General features: G+C 35.7%; 1 protein-coding gene and 1 long non-coding RNA gene across 5 annotated transcripts in view; one reads left to right on the top strand and one right to left on the bottom strand.

Annotated features, from left to right (window-relative positions):
* LOC143650169 (uncharacterized) overlaps positions 1–12978 on the bottom strand; it is a 44113-nt gene extending 31135 nt beyond the window's left edge. Inside the window, exons 1-2 of the long non-coding RNA XR_013159406.1 lie at positions 12734–12978; positions 6430–6510 (exon numbers count right to left, since the gene is read on the bottom strand). This is a non-coding gene — a long non-coding RNA (uncharacterized LOC143650169). The remainder of the gene's footprint in view (positions 1–6429; positions 6511–12733) is intronic.
* The window catches only part of SRSF11 (serine and arginine rich splicing factor 11), a 42536-nt gene that overhangs the window by 1981 nt on the left and 25587 nt on the right, over positions 1–14968 (top strand). For 2 of the 4 annotated variants that reach the window (XM_077120637.1, XM_077120634.1), the window contains exon 2: positions 13154–13375. In XM_077120637.1, the coding sequence (XP_076976752.1) occupies positions 13176–13375 (200 nt within the window). In that variant the 5' untranslated portion in view covers positions 13154–13175. Of the gene's footprint in view, positions 1–12900; positions 12935–13150; positions 13376–14968 lie in introns of those variants that run through there. The other 2 variants (XM_077120636.1, XM_077120635.1) reach the window with 2 other exon arrangements.

Here is a 14968-nt window from a genome sequence, read left to right as displayed (position 1 = left end):
ACTCAGGAAAGTTATGTTTTATCTCAAATTAATGGAAGCTTTGAAAGCTCATCAACTTGAACTGAGCTTCTTTATGATAGCATAGTTTATATTAGTGCAAACCTGCTCTTTAAACCAATGGTATTACTTCAAGACCAATGATTAAAAGCAACCAAAAAAGCAACTTTTTCAACACTGGCATTTAAGCCAAAGTATTAGTTTTTTAAAAAAAATGGACTTTACATAAACATTATCAAAGCAATATGAAATGCATGATTTTCTCCTGGGTAGAATCTGCGAAGACTATACTATACAGCCACCTAGTAACAAAATTTGTCTATCTACAATTATTATATTAATTTTATTTATGTAACCGAAGGTTTAAGTCTTCCAGCTTCTTTGCTAAATAAAGTGAAGAAACCAAATATGTTGAGTCTAAGAATTACATCAGTCAAAGAATGTTGTTCTGTTTCATAATGGAAAGTAAGGTCACCTTCGGAGTAAGAGGGGGCTTGACTTTATCATTAAAATTTACAAAGATATTTCAAACATGGCTGTATTACTCTCATGAACATTGTTTTAAATTTTTTTTCAAGGCTGAAGTTACAATTTAAAAGGTGGATTTGTTGAGGGAAGCCAGGGATATTAAAGAAAAAAGATATTAATTTCTGTAGCTTTTTAAACACATTTATTTAAAAAACTGAATAAGAATAAAGTGAGTTTGCTTTGCAGACAATCCTAGGGAGTATCTTTCAGTGTAAAAAAAAAATCTTTCAGATTTTTACTCTCTTTTGAATCAGTATTATCTTTCAAAATACTTCCTTATCTGTGAGAGCTGCTACTTTATGATAAAAGTTATTTATTGAAAGAGCATTTTTAGTTTTTAACACTGACATTTTTTAATTGGTGATGTTGGACCTAACATATATATAGCTTATTAAATAATATTTTAGTTGAATTGTTTATATTTTCACTGCTTGTTTCTTTCCCATACTCTATCAGTAAGTCACTTTAAATTATCAGTATTGAGAGCAAAAGTATATAGGGAACAGGCTGTTAATGTTTTGAATATTGAACTTTAAAAACTTTAAAGGTGTTTACTGTCTTAGTTTTCTTTAAAATTTTCAATTCTCAATTCACATGTTTTTTTATTTCAGGCCTATAACTGCAAATGTTTACAAGTAGAAAACATTCTATGCTATTTCTGGGAAGGCAGTACATATTTTGTATTTTTATTCATAGCTTCAAATGTGGCTTTGAATATTTTTTAAACTGGATCTGTGTGGCAGTTCTTTCTGAGAGGAAAATACATTTTCTTTTGGATTATGCATTCATACATTCTTTTTATATTACCTCTGCTTGAAAGTTTGACTTCTCTTCATGCTTCTGAACCATGAAGCAGTTAACTTGCTCTAGGAGGTTTAACATTTGATTCAAATGTTGGGTCTTATAATTCTCTTTACATTCAATTCAAAAGATCCACAGGTTTTAGGGAAATTTCATTTTCCTCTAGTAAAAAGATACTTTTACATGCTAGTGTTTTGTACTTGAATAAAGAAAAGTAGAAGAACCTAGGATTTTATACATAAATGCTTTGAGTTTTGTTTTATTGAGGGGGTAATTTTCTTCTCATTGGAAAAAAGAAGCTGAAATTGGGTGATCATGAAGTAATCTTGCATAATATAACAGCATAAGAAAAGCATTATGCTGTTGAGATTTGTTTCTTAGTTGCTCTAATATTAGCTGAAAATCTTTCATATCATTCCCAGTGACTCTTTTAATTTTTTTTATTTCAAAATACTTTCAAACATATAGAACAGTTAAAAATAATATATACCCCACATAGAAAACTCAAACAAACCCCATCCCTCTCCCCAGATACCCAGATCCACTGATTTTAACATTTTGCTACGTTTGCCATATCATTCCATCTATCTATCCACTTTCTCCTAGAAAACTTACTATTGCCATATATATCCTAAGAATAATAATGTAAGCACCTTAACTACAGTTATAAAGTTCAAGAAATTTAATATTGATGTAAGTTTATTGCCTGTATTCCAATTTAAGTTAAACTTACTGTCCGTATTCTAATATATCTCATTAATGTCCCTTTGAGCCTTTTCTCCTCCCTCCTTAGATCCTAGCCAGGGATTTAATTGTCATTGTCTCTTTAGTTTCCTTCTTTTTTTCTTTCTTTCTTTTCTGGGAACGTATATACAACATAAACTTTCCCATCCCATCACTCCCAAGCATGATATTTAATGGGATTAATCATATTCACATATTGTAGTAACCTCACCACTTTCCATTACTAAAACTTTCCCCAAACATAAGGCCTATACCCATTATGCACTAAATTCTCATTCTCCCTACCCCCACCCTGCAACCTGTATTCTAACTTCTGTCCCTGTGAGCTTGCATATTCAGTATTTTCTTTGAAGTTACTGTGGAACCTAAATTTAATATCCTAAATATAACAATCTCATTTGCTTTGATACCATCGTAATTTTAATAGTATACACAAACTATATTCCTGTGCCCATCTCCCCACCTTTACGTAGTTCTTGTCACAAACTACATGTTTACACATTAATTCCCAAATCACTGATTTATCTTTGCGTTTTGTGCATTTTGCCCTTTAGATCCAGTAGGAAGTAAAAAAAGTGGAATTACAAACCAAAATGTAATAGTACTGGCATTTATATTTACCCATGTCATCACCCTCACCAGAGACCTTTATTTCTTCATGCAGCTTTATTATCCTCTCCTTTCAACCATCAGAACTCTCTTTAGTATCTCCTGTAGGACTAAACTCCCTCAGCTTTTGTTTATCTGGAAAGTTTTAGTCTCTTTCTCATTTTTGAAAGAAAGTTTTGCCAGGTATAGAATTCTCAGCTGGCAGTTTTCTGCTTCAGCACTTTTTATATGTCATCCTGCTGCCTTTTGCCTACATGGTTCCCAATGAGAATTTGGCACTTAATCTTATTGAAGCTTCCTTGTAGGTGGTATGTTGCTTCTTTCTCTCTTGTGGCTTTCAGAATTCTCTATTTTAGATATTCAACATTTGATTATAACATGGCACAGTGTGGATCCATCTGGCTTTATCCTCTTCGAAGTTTACTCAGCAACCTGGATATGTGTATTTGTGTCTTTCATTAAATTTGGGAAGATTTCGGCTATTACATCTTTGAATATTCTCTCTGCCCCCTTCTCTCTTTCTTCTCCTTCTGGGAGTTCTATAATGCAGATGTCAGTATATTTGATGGTGTATCACAGGTTCCTCAGGCCATATTCACTTTTCTTCATTCTTCTCAAGTTTGTGTGATTTCAATTGTCTTATCTTCACATTTATCAATTCTTCTGCCAGTTCTGATCTGCTATTGAACCCTTGTAGGGAATTTTCAATTTCTGTTCCTCTGGTCCTCAATTCTGTTACCTTGTCATAGTTTCTGTTTCTCTATTAATATTCTCTTTGTGTTTATTGTTTTCCTTTAGCTCTTTGAGCATATTTAGGATTTTTTTTTTAGTCTTTGGTATGTCCTAGGTTTGAGTCCTCCTCATTAATGGTTTATAATGTTTTACTTTCCTTTGCCTGGACAATTACTTCCTGTTCTTTTGTATATCTTGTACTCTTTTGTTGAAACCTGGACATTTTGATATTTTAATGTGCTGTCACTGTAATTTAAACTCTGAGGTGTCTGTTCCTTAAGTTTATGTCCTATCCAGCTAATGTTATTGCCGTGAATGCCAGGAGCTAACAAAACAAAAGACAAAGAGAAGAAAAGATCCTTCCCAGTCTTTGCATATTTATTGGTCTGTACTAGTCTCTTCAGGGCTTAACCATATAATGAGTTTAGAGAATAGTTCAGGCCAAAGCACAGGCGCTTCCTTGATCCTTTCTGCCTGTGTGTCTTGTCTTGGGCATGTATATATGGCTCTAGGAATTCTCCTACTTACATGGATATAAATGTCCCTGCTCCCTTAAGCAACAGTTTCTTCAGGGTCCCAGGTACTACACTGTTATATCCTACAGAGAGCACTCCCCTGAACATGTGAATGACCTCCCAGGCATTCTGTAGGAGGCTCTGAGAGCTGCTTTCCACACCTGGGGCTAGTTCCTTCGAGCCACCACCAGGTAGACTGGGTTGGACAGGCAACATCACAGTATGTGCATAAAGGTTACTCTGCTCTCTCACAGTATGTGCCTGAAGGTTACTCTCCTTCACTGGGAGCATGGGCCAGTTCCACCCCAAGCCAATGAGGGATGGGATGAGGCCAGTTAGACTGCCACCAAACCCTACTGCTTTTCAGTAACCTTTTTTTGATTCAGCGCTCACTTAGTTGTGCAGTCTTTTCAGTTTTTCTGGAGCTTTGAGAAGGATGTTCCTGCCAGGTTTTGCTGGTTTTTCAAAGCATTGGTGGGGGAATAGAGTCCTGAAGCGTCTAACTCTGCCATTTTGTCTGGATGGAGCCTCTCTAGTGATTTCTTACTCCTAACCTTTGATAGCTAATGCAGTTCTTTTCTAAGAGCAATGTATTCTGTGACTTAAAGACTTAACTTTTAATATTAATTTATAGGTTTATTAATTTATCTGCTTTAAATCAGTAAAGTAATACAGAGATAAAATTAGGGCACCAAACGTAGAATACACCTCATAATATTATTCCATCTTTGTGTTAGCATACAAATCCACTAATGAGTAAGTCTGTTTAAAAATTAATTTTAATTAAAATCCACTGTTAGTTTTAAAATTTGACTTTATATTACCTCTCCTTCAATTGGATTCAGCTCTAAACTTCATTCACACAAAACTTTAAAAAGAGTAAATATTTATTTATAAATGGCATATATCGTTCTATGTGAGCAAAGCTCTCCTACAGTTTTAATAAAATACCCCATTGTCCATGAGACTTTTCTTTAGTGTCACCTAAATAAAGTTGATACTAAAAGGGGAAAAAAATAGGAGCAATTTGACAATTTGTTGGCAACTATAATCAATAGAGTGTTAAGAATTTGATTCCTAAATTTTGAAGTAGGTTATTTATATATCACAATTCCAATTATAATAAATACTAGTTTAACTTTCAGAATACTTTCAAGATACTAAATTTTTTTTCTATTTAAGGTTCCCTCACTCAACCCATTCTTTATCACAGTTACATACCTAAGTAGTTTGAAAAATATCCATCATCAGAGTGTTGAAACACTAGTGAACATTTAAATATTGTCTAAAATGCAAATCTTTGAGCCCAGTCTTTTTCTTCATCATTTAGAGGTATGGCACTCAGTATGAAATTTACCTGTTCATACGGCTTTGATTATTTTCCTTTTTTAGAGACCTTTTTGCTTTTCTTTTAACTGTTCCATTTCCTAGAAATATACCTCTTCACCTCTTCCTCCCTTCTTCAAAAAAATTACCTGATCAGTGTTTCTAAGTGCTTTAGACAATGTGTGTTGATTATGGCTTGAAATAACTGCCATTCATCAAGTGGCATGGTTGGCAGTTGGGGTAAAAAAGCATTATGGCCTTTAAATACTACTTTATGTGCTTTAGCATGTATTAGGATATCAGGTTATTTCATGTATTTGGTGAGTAATATTTTATTTTGTTCTTTTATTTGTGCTTTATTCATTTGATAGTCTATTGACCTGATGAATTTTGCAATACTTTACTATTAAGAATATGTGCAGTGGTTGTGTCTTCTCAAAATAATAATATTCTTGCTCAAAAAATGTAGAAAAGTTAACTGAAGCCTTCTTCTTTCCATGGAAACATTTGCATTTTATCAAAAAAAAAAAGAACATTTTTATCAATTATCTATCTATGTATGCCATTGGTAACATACTACTTATGGGTAAAACGATTATGAAAATTTGAAGCATGTTCACATTGGTGTCATATTTGCTTTGCAGCAGCCTCTTAAAGGAAAGAGAACATCTAATAGTATAATTCACGTTTTCTACCACTTAACAAAGTATTGTCACACCTAATGTACTTTTGGCAATAACACTGAGGTAAGACAGAAATATTATTATCTTTAATCCATTGAAATGGTGAAGTAGAGAATGGGAGACTAACTTTTCTGTAATATATACACATTGTTGAGTGCCTATGTGCTAATCATACTTATAATTTTTATATATTGTATATCATATATTTATATATTACAGTATTTCTAATCATTTTAGAAATTTCAAAAGGTAAGTTTCATTATCCCCATTTTTCACACAAGGACTGGTTAACTAGAGGGAATGCCCGTTATAATAGCTGAAAACATGCATAGTGGAATGGAATGGGGGTAAAATACACTAGATCTCTACTTTTTTTTACACTTAAGTAATTTGACTATTTCACATTAAGCATTTATTACTTTATAATAAGAAATAAATATGCCACTGAAAATCTACATTAAAATATGGAATCTAAAATAAGGAACTCTTCTTACTTTATAATCTTCTCACTTCAGAATCTTCTGAGTCATATCTTTCAGGTCAATGATGAAGTAGAATTAGCCAAAGGTAGGAACCTAAAATAGAATGATGGTACAAAAAAGAGCTCAGTTGAGGTAACAATTCATGTTTCAAACTGAAGGATTTTTATCAGATCATAGATAAAGATAACCTGAGACTAAATTCCCATTTCCACATTTAGTTTATTCCAGAGTTATTATGATAAGAGCTAGTGGGAGGCAATACAGTATAGTGACAAGTTACAGACTTGGAATCAGATTCCTAGTTTGGTTTTGTAATCCCAGTCTGCTCCATCATTATGTGCTCAATAGTCCTTAATCAAGTTGCTTAAATTTTCTAAGCCTTATTTTCTTATTTGTAGAGTAGGGAATAATACTACCTTATATTAATCTCTTCTATGCATCTGTATTAGTATTCTCATTTCATCATCAGAACATCCCAGTGAGTTGGACATTGTTATCCCCATTCTTCAGATGAGGAAATTGAAACACAAATATAGGAGCCAAAGGTCACATGATTATCTAATTGGAGGTAGAGCCCCTTCAGTTTGACTGTCTGCATTCTTTTTTTTTTTTTTTTTTTTTTTTTAAGGAAAGACAGAGAGAAGGAAGGAAGGATAGAAGGAAGGAAGGAAGGAAGAAAGGGAAACATCTCCAAACATTTTCTTGCTTTATTGTATTTTTGTTTTTCCGTTTTTGTTACATGGGCTGGGGCCGGGAATCGAACCGAGGTCCTCCGGCATAGCAGGCAAGCACTTTGCCCGCTGAGCCACCGCGGCCCGCCCTGCATTCTTATTTACTTTAGCATTTCTTAAGTGTTGTGATGATTAAATTCTATTTTAAAAGCACTCAGTTAATGTAGATACTCAATACTGAGTTGGGGACACTTTCAAATTTTCCAATTTCATAAGGCTCTGAAAATAATTGTCCTTCATGATAAGAAACTTTATTTTGCAGCATAGAAAAAAAGACAGTTAAAGCTCAAAAGTGGTAAATGTCTGTTTAAGGAAGACTTTAATTTTACAATATTTAAAACTATTTACTTAAAGAAAGTAAACAATTAGATTTTTCTTTTTTTTTAAGATTTTGAAGTATTTCTTCAAATGGTCTTTCCTCAATTGAGACTGCAAAATAATCCTATATCATTGAGGCCAGTATTGAGTACTTGGTGCCTGGAAGTTTCGCAGCTAAACGTTTCTATTGACCCCATTTAATCCAAAAAGCCAAACAAACCTGTACACAGATGGACTGATTTTTCAAGTGACACATATGCACTAATATCACTGTCCCTATGCACATAGACAACAGCATCTTAAAGCGCAAACTACTACTTTTGTTCCTTTGTTAATCATAAAAACAAAGCTTTGAAAAGGAAACTTTGTCTTTCCTATTCCATCAGCTACTGGATTCTTAATCTTTTGAGATTTTAATCTTTTATTAAAATCTCAAAAGATTAGAGAATCTGATAAAAGCTAGAGAATTTCCTCAGAAAAATACACATGGGCACATAGAGATTTTTGGCTAAAGTTTCAAGGTATTCACTCACAGACCTTTTCATGTCAATTTTAAAAACATAGTTATAGAATTCCCGCCATAGATAGAAAATAATAGATTAGACATTACAAACGTTTGGAAGTAAGTTTTGTAAGTAGACTTTTTCTGCCACGCATTGCATGTGGGTGTGTGTTAATGCTAACTCATCCCTTAGGAGCTCCCCTCCATTTTATTTTTTGTTTTTACTGTGGAAAATATACACAAAAGCTATAAATTTTCAAAGTATACCATAGCAATTAGTTATAGAACAGATTTCAGAGTTTGGTGTGGGTTACAGTTCCACAATTCTAGATTTTTCCTTCTAACTGCTCAAGACACTGGAGACTAAAAGAAATATCAATATAATGATTCAGCAGACATGCTCACTTGTTAAATCTGATCTTCTCTGTTATAATTCCACCTTCTCCTTTGATCTTTCTCTCAATCTTTAAGGGTTTGGGGGCTATGCCCATTCTAACTTAATGTTGGAAAGGGCTGTCAATAATATGGGATGGGGGATGGAATTAGTTGATTTTCTGAAGAGGCTGGCTGTAGTGGGTTTCAGGACTTAGCTGGCCTAGGAAACCATCTGGAGGTTGTAGGTTTCTGGAAAATAATCATAGTGCATGAAAACTTTGTAGAATCTCAGATGCAGCCCTAGTTGTACTTCAGAGATGGCACAAATGGTTTGGGTTGGGGTTTGGCAAACCATGGTATTTGCAATACCTAGCTGAAGCTTGTGTTAAGAGTAGCCTCCAGAGAAGCCTCTCAATTCTTACTTGAACTCTCTCAGCCACTGATACCTTATTTTGTTAACAATTCTTTTCCCACTTTTGGTCAGGGCCAGGCTCATCCCTGGGAGTCATGTCCCTGTTGCCAGGGAGACTTTTAACCCTGGGTTTGATGTCCAACGTCAGAGGGAGGGTAATGATTTTACTTGCAGAAGTTGGGCATGTCTATAGTCTTAGCTTCTCTGCTATATAAATAAGCTTCAAAAGAGCAAGTCTCAAGCTCAAGGGCTTGGCTTATTGACTTGGGAGTTCCTGATGTTTGAGACAGTATCAGGGGTTTCCCCACTTACCTGCTCAACATACTCTGGGATGTATCTGGGCATTACATTTAACCATACAGAATTACAAGCCCTCATTTCCATTCTGGGCTCCATGTGTTTGGGTTGTTTAAATTATCCAGAAAGGTGGAGTTAGATTATGTGCTACAGAAAATTTAGATTTTGGACAAAATCACCCTCTCTTCCTTTGGTCTCATAGAGTAGGTGAAGTTCTAAAATACAATGTCTTCCTTAACCCTGTATTCTAATTTACCTTAGTGCCAACCAGATTGGCTTCATTCTTATCTCTAATTGAAGCCTGATGTCTTTTTCAATTTCTTTAACGTTGTTGCATGTGGCAATGCTGACTTTCAGAGCTGCAGAACTCCCATTCTGAGTTTTACGTGTCACACAGGTACCCAAAGTTCTAGGGAAATACCAGGTTATACATATACAGCCCAGCCTCTCAAAATCTAGAAATAACAGTTACAGCTCCAGATTTATGTGACTGCTGTAAGAGCTTACAATCTAGGTGCCAATTTTCTTATAACTATTTTCTAAATATGACCATACAATATTTGCCCTTTTGTGTCTGGCTTATTTTGCATCACATAATGTTCCCTAGGTTCATTCACATCATTGAATGCCATACAACTTTGTTCCTATCTGTAGCAGCACAATATTCGGTCATATGTATACATCACAGTTTGCCATTCTACATCTCAGTCAGTGTATCTTTCAGTCACCTCCATCCATTGTCTCCCCTCCATTTTGATTGGGGCAGAACAGAGGGACACATGGAACTAAAAATTTTGATTAATACATGGGAAATTAAAGTAGATCTGCAGATAACAGTTTTTAGAAGTTACAGATTTGTATGCAGTAATTTACTCCCTCTAGCTAACGGGAAAAAATATATATGTGTAGCTAATTTAATTCACCTCAAATTTTCTTGTGAATTGAACAAATACATTTCCGCCTTCATTCATCAGGCATTTGTTGTTTGCATACCAGAGTGCATGTCTTAGTAATAACCGACCTGTCTTACAGAGTTGAGCCAGTAAAGAGAGGCATTTGTAAAGTTTCTAGCATAGGAGAGTCTCAGTAAGTAGTTGTCAGAATGCTGACTTTGTTACACTCTTAACATTGTTAGGTGGCATAAACACAAAAATAAATGTATTGCCTTCCCTGTCCTGAAAAAGTTTGATGGGGATAACAGTTGCTCAACTAATTTGATAAAAGGCCTGTGCTTGTGCAGATTTGCAAAATGGTGTCAAATGGAAAGGCTCACCATCTCTTCCATCATTGTGAATAAAGGCAACTAAAAAAAAAATAAAAACGGTGATTTGCTCTATCCACTGGGAAAGAGGTGATCCAGTAGGGAGAATGATTGTTCTTACAGAGCTTATTCTGTCTTTGTTTGAAAGACTTCCATCAGAATACCCGAGATCTTTTGGAAACTTGACACTGGAAAAAACTAAGGCCCGGCATTACATTACTGATAAGATTGGTTTTGCTTTGAGAATTTTTGAAAGCATTATTTTCTAATGTTCTTTGACGGACTTTTCTGTCAATATCAAGCACAGTTCAAAGTTTTCTTAGCATTAGCCTTGATTCTGAGAATAGTGGTTCGCTACCTATAGTCAATAAGGCCCTTTGGATCTTCAAAGTATTGTGGGGAATTCTTACTATTTTCCATATCTCAAAACTATTTTCCATATTAGAAATCTTGCACTTTCCCATGAGATAATCATCTAAACCAGAATGACACGGTATTTTTTGCTTTGTATTAGGAACAGCATGAACTTTTAATAACACATAATATTTATTCAAGATAAAACTAGAAGTCTTCCCTGATCCAGTCCCTAGGTGACCCATCCCTGTGCATACTTCTTTCATTCACATTCCACTTTATAATAACAAGATCTTTATAAATCTCTGTCTGAATTACAAACTGGAAATCAGCCTACAGTCTGCTTACTGAGCTCCAAACTTGATCTCACCTTCAGGGCCTTTCTAATTTGCTATTTCCTCTGCCTAGAAACATCTTCGCCAGAAATTCAGATGATTTTCATTGGGTTCTCAGCTCAGGGAACTCTCTCCCTGATATTTTATCCTATTTTATTTTCATCACAGCACGTTACTCCCTTTCTATATTTTGTTTTTTTATTGAGAGTTTGCCATACTAGACGTGCAGTTTCATGAGATCAGAGATCTTTTTCAATTGCTATATTCCTAGCAGCCAGAAAATCCCTGGAACATAGTAGATGCATAATATTTGAAGGAATTTGTGAGATTTTTTGAGTGTGCTTAGACTGAGAATATAATAAATAAGATAGGCCTAAACCCTGCCCTTCTGTTATTTGTCTTTTTCTCACTGAACACCATTCTGCTAGGCACATTGTAGGCACATCTAATAAATATTGAACTGTTAAGAATCTGTGACTGGCAGTTACCTGTCTGATTTGCAATAAATAAATTATCTAACATTTTTTATATTCACAGATACACATTTATGAATGACATGCAATCACTTGTAATCTGTTAATTTTGCTGAGGCTCACATTCAGTCAACCTGAATATTAGTACTAACAAGTCATTTAGCTAGTATGTAAACCAAGCCAATTAGTTCTGCATCCAGATATCAGTAACTGTGCTCTAATCTGTCACAAATTACACTTTTAACTACATTATACCATACAGCTGTTCACTAATGTAGATTTTCCTTAGGGCCTCAGATTTTAGGCTCCCAAAATATTCAGGATCAAATAAATTACGCAGCAAGTGTCTTAGAATTAATGACACCATCATTAAGGTGTATTTTTGCATGTGTTCAACACACTTATTTGAGGCACTGACCATTTGAAAGATACTGTGCTAGATTAAGTACTGATCCAGAAAGCTCAAGATTTGGGGGACAGGTGAGATACATACAACAAATATACGCAGAGAAGAAGCAGCCCTAATTCTGCTTGCAGAAGTGATGATAGTGAGGGAGGGCAGTCCCTACTGAGGATATCAGTTGGATAAAATGAGGAAGGGCTTTGGTAACTTGTAAAAAGGCACAGTGAATTGAAAGATTTTGCCATGATTGGGGAACTGCAAGTCTTTGGATAATACAGAATGAAGGCTGGGGAATAGTTAAGAAAAGGTTGAAAAATTAGGCAAGAGTCTTTTTATAATCAAAAGTTTCAAAATTGCTGTAAGCAAAAAGACGCATATAAAGCAAATTTTTCTCTAGAAATTTCCGGTCATATCTTTAATATATGTAAATACTGTAAATGTGATTTTAAAAGTCAACTATCATTGTAATTAATACTACTGGAGTGTAATTAAACTTAAAAATGGTTAAAATGAGAAATTTTGTTCTATCACAAAGGAGTCAACTTTTGTGAAATAAAATTAACCTATAAAGCATTAGCTACGCATAACACTGAAATATCTTTTCTGAAGGTTTTAGTGCAAAGCAAATTGGTTACAAGTTTAATATTAACAAAGTTTACGTACATAAATTTTCCAGGAAATGTTAATGTAGGAAGAGAAATCTTGGTAACTAGGTGGAAATTTCATTTGGTAACTATACAGATCCATAAATGTGTCCATATGAGAAAACAAAATTGTCGTGGGCACTTTTAATACTTGCTTAAGTGTACAGTTTTCTGCAGAAGAGTGAATTCTTGCTTTAAAAAAAGTTAATACCTTTCACTTATCCTGTCTTCTAAAATAAGGGGCGAGGGGCGGAAGTGAAGCCTTTTCCCCCAAACGCAGTTAGTCTCGCTTTTCTCGGGCTGCGGGTGAGGCTTGGTGGGCCTGCGCGGGGCGGAACCGACGGTGACGCACTCTTGCACCGCAAAGCATTGTGGGGAGCTCGGGCCCGCGAGTGAGGTGGTTGGAGCCGAGGTGGGGGCGGCCGTTTGTTTTCTCGCCATCTCGAACTCGCGCGCGCTCTTTTCCCCTCCCCACGGCGTGCCGCGGGGTGGAGAAACGGCGGCGGCGGCGGCGGTAGCAGCGGCTGTAGCGGCTGTAGCAGCGGATACCCCTCCTCTCTCCTCTCCCGCGAACCGGTTCCTCTTCCCCTTCCTTCTCACTGTTTGTTGTGTGTTTGATGTGTTAAAGCAGGAGCGAGAACACGAGCAGCGCCATGAGCAACACCACCGTCGTCCCCGGCACTGCGGGCCCGGGCCCCAGCGGCGGGCCGGGGGGCGGAGGTGGCGGCGGCGGAGGCGGCGGCACCGAGGTAATCCAGGTGACGAATGTCTCCCCGAGCGCTAGCTCTGAGCAGATGCGGACCCTCTTCGGTTTCCTTGGCAAGATCGACGAATTGCGCCTCTTTCCGCCGGAGTGAGTATCGCCCACCATCATGGTTTTTGCTAACGCTTCCCCAGCCTGGGCCTAAACCCCACCATTTCCCTAGGCCCCTGCCGCTGCTCCCCCTGGGCCGGGCTGCTTTAGTTGAGGCTGGCTGTTACATTTACTTAAGGAGTCTGCGTCTTAGGCCTACAAATAATGTAAAGAGGTAGGGGCCAGCGCTTTGGGGAGTAGAAACACTGGCCTTTAATTTCAGGGTATTTTTTTCTTACATTATGCCAACGTGGACATTTTGTTTTGCTTTGGACAAAACTTTAAAAATTAGATGTTCAAATCTGTTCGTTCTTTGAAAGAAAGTTAACAAAAAAATGTCAATTCCTTTATTAATTTGGTGTTGAACTTTGTAGATGGTAGTTTTCGTGTTGCTAAACGTTGCTGTGGCATGATTTTGGCCCAGCGAATATAATTCAGAAGTCACGCAATTTGAATACTTCGTTTATAACCACAAAAATGGGTTATAACTGAAATCTGGATTATTCCTTGTATGAAATAATGTGCACATTTGTGATATTTTAATTATTCTTAAGGAATTTTATAGACTATTAAGGTGTTGAATTAGAATATAGCTTTTTAATCTTATTTTACATTCATGTTAATTTTATCAGAAAATATTAAGTGCGTGGATTGATTTTAAAGAAAAATATTAAAGAACCGATAATAAATTTTAGAACAAAATGTTGAAATAAAATAGTCTTGTGTTCTTTGGAAAGATTTGGTGGAAATGTGAAATTTCAGATGTCATCAGTAAACATTTAGTAAGTATTCACTATGTTGGGAGTTTTATGGTGTATTTTCAGATGATTGATTTAAAACTGCATGTTGTCTTTAAGATTTAAAGAAATTACATGGAAAGAGGTTTCAGAGCTATTGATTTGCATGAGGTGTAGAGCTAGAAACACGTGGGTAGGTTTTTATTGTACTTATTTTAACAGAAACTTGACTTGTTCTGGTAATGGAAGACATGGTTTGCATAAATAAGAACATACAAAAATAGATGTTTTCTTATTCAATTTTTTCTTTCACATCATATGATTTATTAAGTTGTTAGTACAATCAATAAACAGTAAAATGGCAGAAAATGAGAGCAGGTCATTGACACATTTGATGACTGTAATCATTTTATTACCCTAGGTGTTTGAGATGCCAAACATCTGACATGTTTTTCCAGTCCCAGTTATTTTGTTGTGGTTGCTGACTTTAAAATATTTTGTTTATTCTCCGAAGATACTCTTTTTGTGATGCATTTATAAAGCTACGACAGAAAGCAATTTACTAGTTAATCTTTAACCTAATTCGTGGACAGTATCTTAGAGGGATTCATGACATACCAGAGTCTGGCTTTTAGCTTTGTAGTCAAAGGAGTATTTCTGTCATAAACAGGAGAGCTTTAGATTCTGTGCATTGAGATTATGTCCCTGTATTGGGACGTGGGAATAAATATTGACACGTGTATGTTTTTTGGCTCCTTTATTTATAGCTTCGCATAACAGATCATTCTCTCTTCTGAAAATGTACAGAAGTTACAATATTGCGAATGTTAAGGTATTTTAGTGGGCTTCCTAGCAG

The sequence above is a fragment of the Tamandua tetradactyla genome, chromosome 11, assembly GCF_023851605.1.
Source record: "Tamandua tetradactyla isolate mTamTet1 chromosome 11, mTamTet1.pri, whole genome shotgun sequence".
Lineage (NCBI taxonomy): Eukaryota > Metazoa > Chordata > Mammalia > Pilosa > Myrmecophagidae > Tamandua > Tamandua tetradactyla.
This window is presented reverse-complemented; position numbering and strand designations above follow the sequence as displayed.